At 34.3% G+C, this 13,221-nt stretch overlaps 1 protein-coding gene across 10 annotated transcripts in view; it reads left to right on the forward strand.

Annotated features, from left to right (window-relative positions):
• The window catches only part of TCF12 (transcription factor 12), a 390,660-nt gene that overhangs the window by 357,076 nt on the left and 20,363 nt on the right, over nt 1–13,221 (forward strand). For 5 of the 10 annotated variants that reach the window (XM_018054262.1, XM_018054259.1, XM_018054257.1 and 2 more), the window contains 4 exons: nt 1,890–1,963; nt 2,966–3,037; nt 3,833–4,039; nt 12,985–13,099. In XM_018054262.1, coding sequence (XP_017909751.1) covers nt 1,890–1,963; nt 2,966–3,037; nt 3,833–4,039; nt 12,985–13,099 — 468 coding nt within the window. The remainder of the gene's footprint in view (nt 1–1,889; nt 1,964–2,965; nt 3,038–3,832; nt 4,040–12,984; nt 13,100–13,221) is intronic. The other 5 variants (XM_018054263.1, XM_018054260.1, XM_018054261.1 and 2 more) reach the window with 1 other exon arrangement.

Genomic DNA, 13,221 nt, shown 5'->3' on the forward strand with positions numbered 1-13,221 from the left:
CTCAGGCTGCTCTTGCTGTGGAGCACAGGCTCTAAAGCACACGGGCTTAGTAGTTGTGGTGCACTGACTTTTCTACTTGTGGCAGTTAGGCCTTAGTTGCCCCGCAGCATCTGGCGTCTGAGTTCCCTGACCAGGGATCAAACCTGCATCCCCAGCCTGAAAAGGCAGATTGTTAACCACTGGACCACCAAGAAAGTTCCTGGTTCTTTTTATATGAATTCTTCATGTAGTCAGTTACTGGATTTTTCTGATTGCTAAATTCTACTTGCTAAATGTAAAATTAGCCCACATGCTTCTGTTTCAATGAGCAATTTTAGATTGTCCATAATTTGTGTAGTTAATATGATTATATTTGTATATTTAGCAGGTTACCTTTAATGGACAGAATAATCTATAATTTGCTTCCAAGTAAAAAAAATTGTTAGTCGATGAAGTATATATAGCATATATTTTTCTTATAATTTTAATATTTAAAAATTTTTGTATAATCACAGTAATATCCATATAATTAGAAAATATAATCAAGTTATTAGGAATCTTATGTATCCAACTTTTCAACTTAACAAAATATAAATGATTAATAGGAATACAAATACTAGGTTGTTCAGCTAAAGTGAACTATAATAGTTCTAATTTACCTTAAGTTTTTAGTTTCGTAAATGTGGCAAATTAACCTAAAACAACAAGCTGTGGTGGAACATAGTTGCTACGATTCTTGGGGTGGCAAAGAGTTGGACACAACTGAGCAGAGCTGAACTGAGACAAATTAAGTAAACATTCAGCTTTTCTAACTTTAGGTTTCTAATATAATTCAGTTTGTCACTGAGGGTTTGGTTAAGAACAGTACTATGTATTTAATTGAATGGTCTTCATTATTTTCTATAAATAACTTATTTTCAAATGCAGTTATGAAATAGTAAAGATTTTTGATCAGTTATTTTGTCTTTTTCTTTTTAAAGCTATTTTAAAACACTGCATTCTCCCCAGTACATAAATTAGTCTTTTTTTTTTCTTGTGTTTTTTCTTTTTATTCTTTCTGTTCTGAACTTGTATCCTTTCTTTTTGTATCCTTTTTTAATAATATTGCTGCTTTTCTAAAGTTGAAGAGTAAACGTTAAACAAAATTTTCATGATAGTATTTTCCAACTTAAATAATATGTTTTGGTATAAATTATGTTGGGAAAATTTTTAACAAATAAACCTAAATGTATTTGCGGTCTTTTAAAATTGGTGCATTTGTGCGTTACTAAAGGCACAAGTTAGTATAACCCTTTAGAAAGTAGTTTTGGCCTTACGAATTAAGGATCATAAATATGTTCATACCTTTTAACTTAGAAATGCTATTTATCCTTAGACATGTTCCCCAAAAGGAAAACACACCATTTTTTTTATCATTCATAATATAGTGATACTCAATTGCTATTCATAATAGCCAAATGAAAGCAACCAAAGTGTCCAGCAGTGAGGTAATGGTGGTTAAGCAAATTATGATGTAGAGAATCAGGTGAATATTAATGTAAGTCATTAATAGCATTATCGTAAAGACTAAAATGTGATGGAAGGGCAGAATTTAAATTATGTATATTTTAAGTACATTTTCTCAAGATTCATGTGCAAGTGGACAAAGTGTGAAGAACATGTAAACATAAAGGTGGTTACATGTTAAAGTATAGTTTTTTCCCTCAACTCCCTCCATTATTTTATAATGAAAAAAATTTTAATGTGTTGGGCTTATCAGTAGCCAATACCATGCTGAAGACTGAACAAAAATTTTCACATAAATTTGTACACATTTAGCAATAATATATCTTTGCCCTTTCCTTCAGAACATTATCAAGATCACTGAGTTAACCAAGGTGTGTGGGTGCTTTGGGGTTTTGTTTCAACAGGTACCAGTCAGTGGCCCAGACCTGGAGGTCAAGCTCCTTCATCCCCAAGCTATGAAAACTCACTCCACTCCCTGGTAAGAGCCTCTGAGAAACATACAAGATCTGTTTCATCTAATAGTATGGAGTTGTTTTTTATTTTTGTTTTTTTTTCCCCAGAAAATCTTGAGTAACAATGAAAAAACAGTAGGATAGCATTACACACGAATTCTTTGCTAACAAATGGCCTGATTTAGCTGAACAATATGAGACACATTGGGTGTGCCTTTTGCCATCTGTTCTTTGGGACATTGGTTTTAGGACAGCTGGTTTTAAAATAGTGTTATAGGATTCTTGTTTCTTTGACAGATCTAGGGTTTAATTTTACTGTAATTTTATGTGTATATGTAAAGGAAATTTAAAGGGAAAAAAGCCCAGAGACCAAGTAAGAGAAAATTAGTTGAGCAATGCAAAATGTTTATATTTTACTCTTTCTCATATGATACTGTGTATAGTTAATTACATTTCTATTAAAAGTTTTAAATGCAACATCAGTTATTTTTGTCATGAAGAGTATTGTTTTCCATGTTTTCTTTTTATTAAAAAATGTGTAAATTGTATTGATAAAAACATAGACGAACAAGGCAGTAGAATAAAGGAGCCTGTCTAGGTATTGAGCATGAAGAATTTGTGGTAGGATGTTAACTACTGTTGCCTTTCTATGCTTACCACAGAATTACGAAGCATTATAAAAACAAACTAAGGATGACTTGATGGAATGCTAAGTCATGCTATTCAGTAATTCCAGGTTGCAAATAGAAAAGTTCTTTTTCTGTGACTAACAGAACATTTTAAATTAAAGGAAAGTTTTCTTCTCACATTTAAGCAAATATAAGCGATGTGTGCTATTTAGATGCTAACCTTATAACTTTGCTGTTAAATCCCAGCCTTCTCATACCTTAATACAATGTAGATCTTGCAGGTCTCCGCGTTAACTTTACTAACATGTTACGCTGACATGCACATCAGCTATTTCCTCATCTCTTTTGGAGTTAATCTTAACCTGTGCTTTGCCTCCTGTTCTGTCTTGACTTTGCCAGAAAAATCGAGTTGAGCAGCAACTTCACGAGCATTTGCAAGATGCAATGTCCTTCTTAAAGGATGTCTGTGAGGTACTATTTCTTTTAGATGGTGCCTTTTTTTGTGTTTCAATTAATTATACTTCCTATTATCCATTTAAAATCTTCAAGCCTGTGCAGACTCCAGGGTCTTTTAAAATCAAACGATGACTATTTTCGTTTTTGTAACAATTTGTAGGAATAGGCCTTTGTTCTCATATATTGTTCAGTATGATTCTTTTTAAAAGAGCTCTACTGGCATGTGCTTTTGGTTTTTTAGATTCTAATATGTTTGTGTATGGGGCATGTGTATATCCACAGACAGATATCATCATTTCATCAGTTTTGTGAAAAGAGCACATTTGGATGTGGTCACCATTTCAGATAGGTATTAAATATTCACTTAAAACAAAATTACAACTTAAATCTGATGGATTTGAGGACCCTTCCCCAAGTTGCCCTCGTTTTGATGTTAAAATACAGGTTAACTTTTTATCAATGATAATTGAATGCCAGATACTGTAGAGTAGCCTTCAGCTTTTGTAGATGCTAAAAGAAATAACCTCATGCTAGATTGATAAATAGATTTTTATGAAGCAGTGATTTGCTTCTGAAGCTTTGGTAATTTAGCATAGTTTACAAATCTCCTTTCTTTGATTGTTTATTTATAAACAATAGCACAGGTAGTTCTTTAGAAGAGAAAATTAGTACAGGTAGTTTCTTTAGAAGCTGCTTGATGTTGCATATTCACTTGCTGTCTTCTATATATCCCAAAGTAGAAATCATAGCAATTTAATGCATGCAGCAGATAAAAGCAGTAACCGCCATGTCTTTTTTCAATCCCTACAGCAATCTCGGATGGAGGATCGTTTGGACAGACTGGATGATGCTATTCATGTGCTGAGGAACCATGCCGTGGGACCTTCTACCAGTTTGCCCGCTGGTCACAGTGATATACACAGTTTATTGGGACCATCGCATAATGCACCGATTGGAAGCCTCAATTCAAACTACGGTGGATCAAGCCTTGTTACAAGCAGTCGATCTGCTTCAATGGTAAAATAGTGCTCATGCTTTTTGAAATAACCCCTGAAGCCTGTTTTCCTAAATGTTTTTCGTGAAATCTTTTAGGGAAAGGGTCCTTCTTTTTACAAACAAGGTAGAGTGGTTTTTAAGAATTTCTTTTACTGTTTTGGACAGGGTCATTAGCTGAGCATTTGACCTTAAAATCTTGCTATGATCATGTGCAAAAAGCAGAAACTTTATACAGAGATCATATTAGCTTAAACTTGAATTTTTTTCCCAGATGTATAATAATAGATGGAACATTTTTTTGCCTTGAAACAATGAGTCTTAGTTTTCTTAGACGCTCAGTCACGTCCGACTCTTTGCGACCCCATGGTCCGTCCATGGGATGCTCCAGGCATGAATACTGGAGTGGATACCCATTACCTTCTGAAAGTCTTAATAGCAAAAGCAAGAAAGCAAGACTGATTTTCAAGGGTTCTGGTCTAGAAAAACTGTCTAATAAATTTGGAACCAGTCTTCAATAGAATGAACACAATAGTATTTGTACAGGTCCAAATTTAAGTTTTATTCCCAAACGAAGAAAAAAATGTGAAGTAGTTTTGAGAATGGCTGTAATTTAAGTGACAATGAAAGGAAACAATTTTAGATTAACTCCTGAAGAGAATAAAATCATTCAATCCATCTTTTTAAAAGCATGGTAATTCTTTAAAGTAGGGAAAAGTAGCATTCTGCAGCCATGCACATCGAAAAATCTGTTGAATGTCTTACATTATTTTTTATATAAATTATGTTTTAAAGTAATGAAGCTTTTTTTGAACCTGCTATTTAATTGAAACCATGTGTTTGCATGTTTATGTCATGGTTCTTAAGATTCATTGCATGCTGTGAAATATTCTCCTATGAAACAGATTTCTGACTGTAAGCCATGTGATCAAGGCTAAAACTCAGCTATCATTGAAATAATTAGGTGCCCCAAATGCTGAAGTCTTGTGTTCTGTAAAATAGGATTGGTTCCAGATTTTTACATTCACATGTCAGGGAGCCATTTATATTCATTCTGGAGCTGCTGAAGTAAACATCAAACAAGGCTGCCTGGTTTCCTAAGAAAAATGTTTTCAGCAACATGGGTGACATTAGATGCCTGCATATCTTAACAACTGTATTTTTGTTTTTAATATCAGAAAATCTTAAAATTTAGGCTTTTTTAAAATTAACTTTTGTTGCTGTTGATAAACTAATAAATGCAAAAACATTTATAAATTACTGAATTTGTAGGAATTTAAGGCAGTATTTTTATCACTATTAGTGATAGTAGCAAAATAATTTTAATATTATAATAAGATAGCATTTGTTGCAAATATAAATTATTACTTTGCTGAAATACCATCTATTCTTATTCAGAAGAAGAACTTGCAAATCAGTATCTTGGAATCCTAAGTTTGTCTCAGTTGCAATATATGCAATTCTTAGTCCTCACCTCTTAATCATTTTTAATTCTTCATTGTTAATAGCTCACTGCTCCTACTCCAATTTATCTGCTACAGTACTTGATGTATCTCTGCTGCTGCTAAGTCGCTTCAGTCGTGTCCAACTCTGTGCGACCCCATAGACGGCAGCCCGCCAGGCTCCCCCGTCCCTGGGATTCTCCAGGCAAGAACACTGGAGTGGGTTGCCATTTCCCTCTCCAATGCATGAAAGTGAAAAATGAAAGTGAAGTCACTCAGTTCTGTCCGACTCTTAGCGACACCATGGACTGCAGCCTACCAGCTATATCTCTGGATCCTCTTAAATAAATGTAGAGTTTGTATGAAATGGAACTTCTGTCTTTGGAAGGTTGTTTTTATCAACTTTGGATACAAGTTGGAAAAGAAATTTTTCAAAATCCGTTCTTGCAAAGCCATATAAAAACCTAGTACACTTTAAAAGGACTTGTAGAGGGGAAAATTGTTTCATTAGATATTGCCCTGAAACTTGTAATTAAGAATGTAGCTTCCATTATATCCACTAGGAATATGCTGCTTGTTTCAGAGTTGCCAGAGATATTCTTTAAAAAGGAAAAAAACTGAAGGTAATCTAGAAAAAAAAAAAAGAGTTCTGAAACATGAGGTGAGCCTAACATAGTCTGAGAAGCAGCACCAGTGCTGCAGCAACTTAGTTGCTTAGTTTATCTGTCAAGGTCTTCTTTCAGTTTTTATAACCTTCTTAGAGGACACAGAGCTGGGGAAAATCTGCCAGAATCTGCTATATCCACCCCATCCAGATATAATCACTAATGAGATGGAGATGCAGATGTTTCTGCCAGGCTTACCCTCAAATATTATTAACTGACAAGATATGACAGTGTTGAGTGAGTCAGTATTAAATTCCCATCCTTCTGAAATGAACTTTTTAGCTGTGAATACTCATTTCTCAGTTTCAGCAAAAGACCAAAGGATGGAATGAAATTAAAATCACAGTCAGCCAGTGACTGTCCCAGCTAAGTGTTAGGCATATTGTTGAGAAAAATTTATCCTGGTGGCTGTTATTCGTGTCTAAGGGCTTCCATCAGTACTACCAGGAGGCTTGTTTACATGCCTGACAGCTTTTTTCATGTTCTGAGAGAGTGTGTAATTTGGAGAACATATTGTTGTAACTATTGCCAGCCATCTCCAAGAGTTAATCTCCTGCCTGTATGTATCCCACCTTCATGTATTCTAACTGTTCATGACTAAAAAATGACACAATTTTACATTCTGGAAACACTTTTTTGTCTTGCTTAACTTTCTGGTAGTTTATGTATTTTTCCTCTGTATTAACATAAATTAGTATTTAGGGGGCTTCCCTGGTGACCCAGATGGTTAAGAATCTGCCTGTAGTGCAGGAGACCTGGATTTGATCCCTGGGTCAGGAAGATCCCCTGGAGAAGGGAATGGCTACCCACTCCAGTATTCTTGCCTGGGGAGTTCCATGGACAGAGGAGCCTGGTGATCTATAGTCCATGGGGTCACTAAGATAACTTTTCCTCTGTATTAACCTAAGTTAACCCAGGTCTCCTGCATTGCAGGCAGACACTTTAACCTCTGAGCCACCAGGGAAGCCCTAATATTTCTTAGACCCCTAAAAATGGAGGTTTACATGGCCACAATTTCAAAGTAACCACAGAAATAGCAGTTTATCAGCAATTCTGTATCACCAGTTAGAATCTGTCAAGTCAACTTCCCTCAATATTTAATTTTCATCATTCCATTTATTTTTCTATAGAGAGAACTAGTCTGCTAAACCTTTCTAGGAACTCCATAGAACATGCAAATAAAAATTTTGATGTAATGGATTTTTGTTCTCATGGGCATTTACTAGAGGTCACCATTTTAATTCCAGATTTTGAATATGATGTTACTTTCTCTCCTAGCGTTACAGACGAGAAGAGCCAGAAACTTTTTCTCTAAAAGGTCAGATAGTAAATATTTTCAGCTTTGCAGGATATATGCTGTGTATCACAATTACTTAACTCTGGTTCAGTAACATGAAAGCACCCACAGGTGTTACAAAAACAAATGGGTGTGTCTGTGCTTTAGTAAAGCTTTATTTATAGAAAGGGCCTCCTTTATTAGTTTAAAAAAAAAAAAAACAGGACCAGATTTGGACCACAGACATACTTTGCCAATCCCTAGTTTAGAACATAAATTAGCTTCCCAATGTAGGAAGTGAGAATTAGCAGGTTTTTGTTTGTTTTTTCTTTTTCTTGGCACCTATAGCTTTTTTCATATTTCATTTCAATCAGTAGTTTGGGAGTTTTGTGAAGTAGTTGAAATATTTGAGGTGAGCCAGAATTCACTGAGAGTGGAAGAAGAAGACTTGATGGCAGGATAAAAGTAATACAGAAAGTTCTGCTCTCAGCCTTCAAGTGCTTCCAAGATAACTAGTGGTATGAATTCTACATGGGCGGGTTAACCAAATAGTCTCCTTGATCAAAGAAGTAGCTTTGTTGCTGAGAACCTTTCCTGACACTATTTTCAGTTATAACAAAAGTATGCCAGTAAGATCATCTGCAGCTTATAGTAATGATTTGTAGATACATCTATCTTTCATAAATGAAATAATTACTATTTTTATTACTATTTTTTTTATTTCACACAAAGATAATAAGACTACCACCTGCCAAAAATATTAATAGGGCTCAGTATCAGAAGACCTAACTTTGTTGTTTATTTATTTGTTCATTTATTTATGGCTGTGCTGGGTCTTCGTTGCTGTGCGGGCTTTTTCTTTAGTTGCAGCAAGTCTGTGCAGGCTTTTGCATTAGTTGTGGAAAGTAGGGGCTACTCGTTGCAGCACGGGGGCTTCCCATTGTGGTGGCTTCTCTTGTGGAGTACGGGCTCTAGGGTGTATGGGCTTTAGTAGTTGCAGCTCTCAGGCTCCAAAACACAGTACTTGTGGCTCACGGCCTTAGTTGCTCCGTGGCACGTGGGGTCTTCCTGGATCAGGAATCAAACCTGTGTCCTGCATTGGCCCACAGATTCTTTACCACTGAGCCACCAGAGAAGCCCCCTCGTTGTTGTTTCTTTGAACTGAACAAACTTGACTAGCACAAAAGGTTAGGATTAAAAGAAATTCCAACCATAGAAATAATATATTTTAGGTATCAATATACACAATAATTAAATTTCCTGAAGATTATTATATCAGGAAAAAAAAGCTAGTAAATGGATAATTCCTACTCCTCATATAATTAGTGTAGCCAGTCTGCCCTAGTTTTAACATTTCCTCTTACTTTAGAATAGGGTTAACATTTTCATTTACTTAATTTCTTATTCCCTTTCAGTATTTTTGACAGTCTCCATAGCCTCTTAATCCAAATATAAAATTAAGGCTTTATCAGACATTGTTATTAGAATGTGATGTATCATTTAAAACACAAAATCAGGATTTTTAGAACTACTGAAATGTGAGCACTGTACAGACTTTAGTTTTGCTCTCGTTTACTTAGTGTAAGAATGAGCTCTTGGAATAAACTGCTGACTGGAAAAAATAATGTTAATAAGTGGAAAACTGAAAAGGAATGAGACTCATTGATATAATTCAGGCATTGCAAAGAGGTTTCAGCAATATAAAGTTATCGTACATCACATCTGTTTATGGCTGTAATATCTAAAATACCAAGGCCCAGTGTTATAGCTCTGTAATAGCTCTTTTATCTTTAATACAAAGTACCCAGTTATTGTTCAGACCATGATTTCAACTTCAAACTAAGTTGGATTAGAAGCTTTATATTAATGGAAGCTTGATGCACATCTTTAAAAGTTCCTTATTTATGATACCAGATGAAATTACATCCATGAGATCTTTTGATTTTGTTATAAGTCCTAAGGAAATTTAACTCTGGCATGTCTTTTTTTTTTTTGTATTGCTTGAGTTTTTGTCGCTTAAGCTATAGTTAGAAATGTGTGTCTTATATGAAAGCAAACAATGTTCAATTGTAGAACTTACAGCTACGTTACATAATGATTTTAAAATATAAATCATATCTGATTTCTAAATCCTAAAGCAATTAAACTATATTTTTCCAGTTTTAAAAGATTTCAGATTGTTATTAAAGACGAACAAATAGAGTAATATTTTATTCAAGATTTTAAGTACTTTTTGTCACATATCAGAGTAAATTTAGAATCATTTTAGCCATATAGTTTGAACAGTATTTAATTTTATTAGTAAAGGTTTATATACAGTAGAAATTGTATGTGTAGGTTTCAGCTAAACTAAAGGAGTTTGGTTTTTAACTGTACTTTACTTTTTCTAACCAATTTTTTCCTAAATGGGCAACTTAAATTTTTTTTTATTTTCATTAAGAACACATTATAGTGCTTTTAAAGCATTTTGATGCCATTTTTTTTAACTCAAAACTGTTTAAATGTCAACTTTTAAGCTTGAAAATCAGACAACTTATATATTTACAGAAATATTATTCAAAAGGAACCATAACAAATAGCATTCTTCCAAGTTTTAGCATAAAACCCTCTTCAGGTAAAACAAAATACATGCAGTACATAAAGATCCTTTAACCAGTCCATAGATTAATAGTGATTTAAGTTAAATCGCTAGTATTCAGTGAATAGTACAAATTGAGCAAATTATTAGAATAGAATTCAGAATCAGAGAGGAGTTCATGCTGAGTATTTTTCAGTCTGTCCCTTAATTCGCAAGACCTCTTATTCATCAACTAATTAAATTTAACATCTTTCCATTGTGGGTGTTGAAGCCATCAGCCAAATTAAATGAAGTCCCTTGTCGGATGCTCCCACAAAAATAAGGCCATACATTGATTGTAAAAGTTCAGAATGCAAGATGACGTCATTTAATGGAATGGGCCTTTTATTCTGAAATGGAGCTCTTCATAATAATCGAGATTTAGAGCATAGCAGGCCTAGAAGTTTTCCTTCCCCTGCTAGTCCCCCAAGAGAAGCAGCCTGTCAGCTGTATGCTAACGAGATGAACAATTAAACAAGGTCCTATCTGGCTGGCCCCACAGACTCTGAGCTCAGACAAAGAACTGTTTATACACCTGTTGCATGTGTAGACAGAGCCATTTGAATGCGTAGCTGCAGATTAAAGGGAGGACATGGGAGCCAGGGTGAGCACTGGTTAAAGAAAACTGTAAGAACTGTGAAAGTCAGATTCTCCAGAAAATATGAGGCCCATTTGCGAGGGGAATCAAGTTACAAACAAAAAGTTCCTGCTAACTTCATTAATATGAAAAACTCCAGACTTAAAGTTTTTGCTAGTCTGAGACCATTTTTTAAAGGTTCAGTTTTCTCAAGGTTGGTGTGAGAGAATATTTAGTTTGTAGTATTCCACAGAGACAAAGGTATTCACTGGCATTTTGTATCCCAAAACAAATTGAGTAACCTTTCTAATTTTCCTTCAGGGAAAAGCAAAATCCCCAAGGTTTATTGTTTCGGTAATGATCCTTTGTCTGCCAAGCCTTTCATGAGAAAGGAAGTGATAGGACATTTTTATTAGTTGAGATTCAGAAAATCAAAGAATTATTTATACTAATGAAGTAAAAAAAATAAGAATTTCACAGATGTATCATCACTTACCACTCAGTGAAATTCAGTTTGTTCAATGGTATTGTCTTCTGAAGCTCTAAAATAGGTTTCACAGATAAAATGCATAGTAAATATACTTATGTTTAAATTTTAAAAGCCTATTTTTTAAAATACTTGGTATGATAGCTCAAAATACTATAGAAGAGCAAAATTAGCACATATTACCAATGATCATAGGAAGTTTTAAGTCCACATTATAAATACAAACATAGAATCTTTTAGCTTTTGCTTTATCCTGCAATGACTTATTCAGCCTGTCAAAATATTCTAGTAATACATTACTTTTGAAATAAGCTGAGACTCCTAAGTTCCCAAAGAATTTTTAGCTATGTTTTATATCTATGTCATGTCTATTTTTATAAAAAGGAATTTTGAACCAACTTTCCCCTCAAACCATGAGTAGTTATAGCTAGCAAGAAAGCAACCTATGTGTTAAGAATAAACATGACTAGGATTCCCTAGAGATAGGATATCATAAACTTTTTAAAAAATGATTTCCTCTCTTGAAAGTAATTTTCACAGTCTACTTCACTTGTTGTTAAGTTTAGTTCTTCAGATTTTTCTCAAGATTTTTTTATTGGGGGTGTGTTGAAGTTCAGTGTAGAAGTAAAGGTTACGGGATAAGGAAAGATTTCTTAAGTGGTAAGGGTGTAGAAGGCTACTTTCATTTCTGTGGTCCCTTCCCAGCTTTAAGATTTTGTGATTCTAATGAGTGATGAATTTGTGTGGTTTAGAAAAAGGATATAGTCAATGCTTGATCATCCAGGGGGAGTAGTGACACACCTAATCTTCAAATAATTTTAAAAGTAGCTGTGGAATACATTAAATGGTTCTTGTTGTTGTTGTTGTTGTTGTTGTTGTTGTTGTTGTTGTTTAACTACATTAAAGGTAAGAATAAAGGCAGAGGACAGATATTTCTTCAAAAGTAAGGTGGAAGACCTGGTATGTTCTGATCAGATCCACTACCAATAGCCTGCATTGCCTGAAACTTTTGTTTCTTTTGTTTGGCTCACAGGAAACCAAAGGATAAACTTGCATAGGGGTATTTATATTAGGGTAAAATCCATACAAAGTCATGAAAGATAAAAGCTATATTCATTACTCAAGAGGGATTCAAAGCATGGTGTTTTACTGGGATTGAAGGATTTGTTGAAAAACAGTGGTTCTTATGTATAACTCCAGGCAATAAATCTATTTAATAAAGGCTTAATCTTCTAGTTGACTCATCTGCTGTTGTTCTAATAAAAAGCTTCATTTGTAACAGTTTTTCTAAAAATACTGCATTAGCTAAAATTGCATGCCATACCTTCTCAGTTTAAGTTAACTGTGACTTGTCTAAATCTGATTAAAACTGAGAATAAAAATATATGGCAATTTTGGTTCCTGGGAATGTAGAACTTCTAAGTTATTTTAATTTTGTATTGCTTTTGCTACTCTTTTAATTTGTTTTGAGAAGAAATACAAATTCATGGATACTTTAACATATTTAAGTAGTATGTAGAATAGCTTTTCAGATTGGCTGATACAGAATAGAGCTTATAATATGCTGTGCTCTTGCAAAGAGTCAGGCATGACTGAGTGACTAAGCACGGCACAGCACATCATATAGAGTGCTTTGTCTCTGTTAGCTCGTTTGCTTCTCACCACAACCCTCTGTGGAATATAAACTTTGAAAGTTAAAATTTTTTTTAATATTTTTTAAAAAATATTTTTGTTCAGAAACAGTACTACTACTATCAAGTCTTTTACAGTTCAAAAACCAGAAAAGTGATGTCCAAAAACAGTTGCTAAATTTAAATAAGTGATACTGTTTTCTCTATTAAACCCAGTGAAAGAATTTGAACAGTTACTGCCCCATGAACTTTTTTGTTTGTTTGTTTACTTTAGGTTGGAACTCATCGAGAAGACTCTGTCAGTCTCAATGGCAATCATTCAGTCCTGTCTAGTACAGTCACTGCTTCAAGCACAGACTTGAACCATAAAACACAGGAAAATTATAGAGGTAACTGTATTGTTGGTTTTCAGCAGTAGTGCAGACAGGTATCATTTGGAGCTCTGTCACCTTTTTCACAGTCAAATTGACATCTGTTAATCAAGTCATCTTAGGAGAATTCCAAACAATGG

The sequence above is a fragment of the Capra hircus genome, chromosome 10, assembly GCF_001704415.2.
Source record: "Capra hircus breed San Clemente chromosome 10, ASM170441v1, whole genome shotgun sequence".
Lineage (NCBI taxonomy): Eukaryota > Metazoa > Chordata > Mammalia > Artiodactyla > Bovidae > Capra > Capra hircus.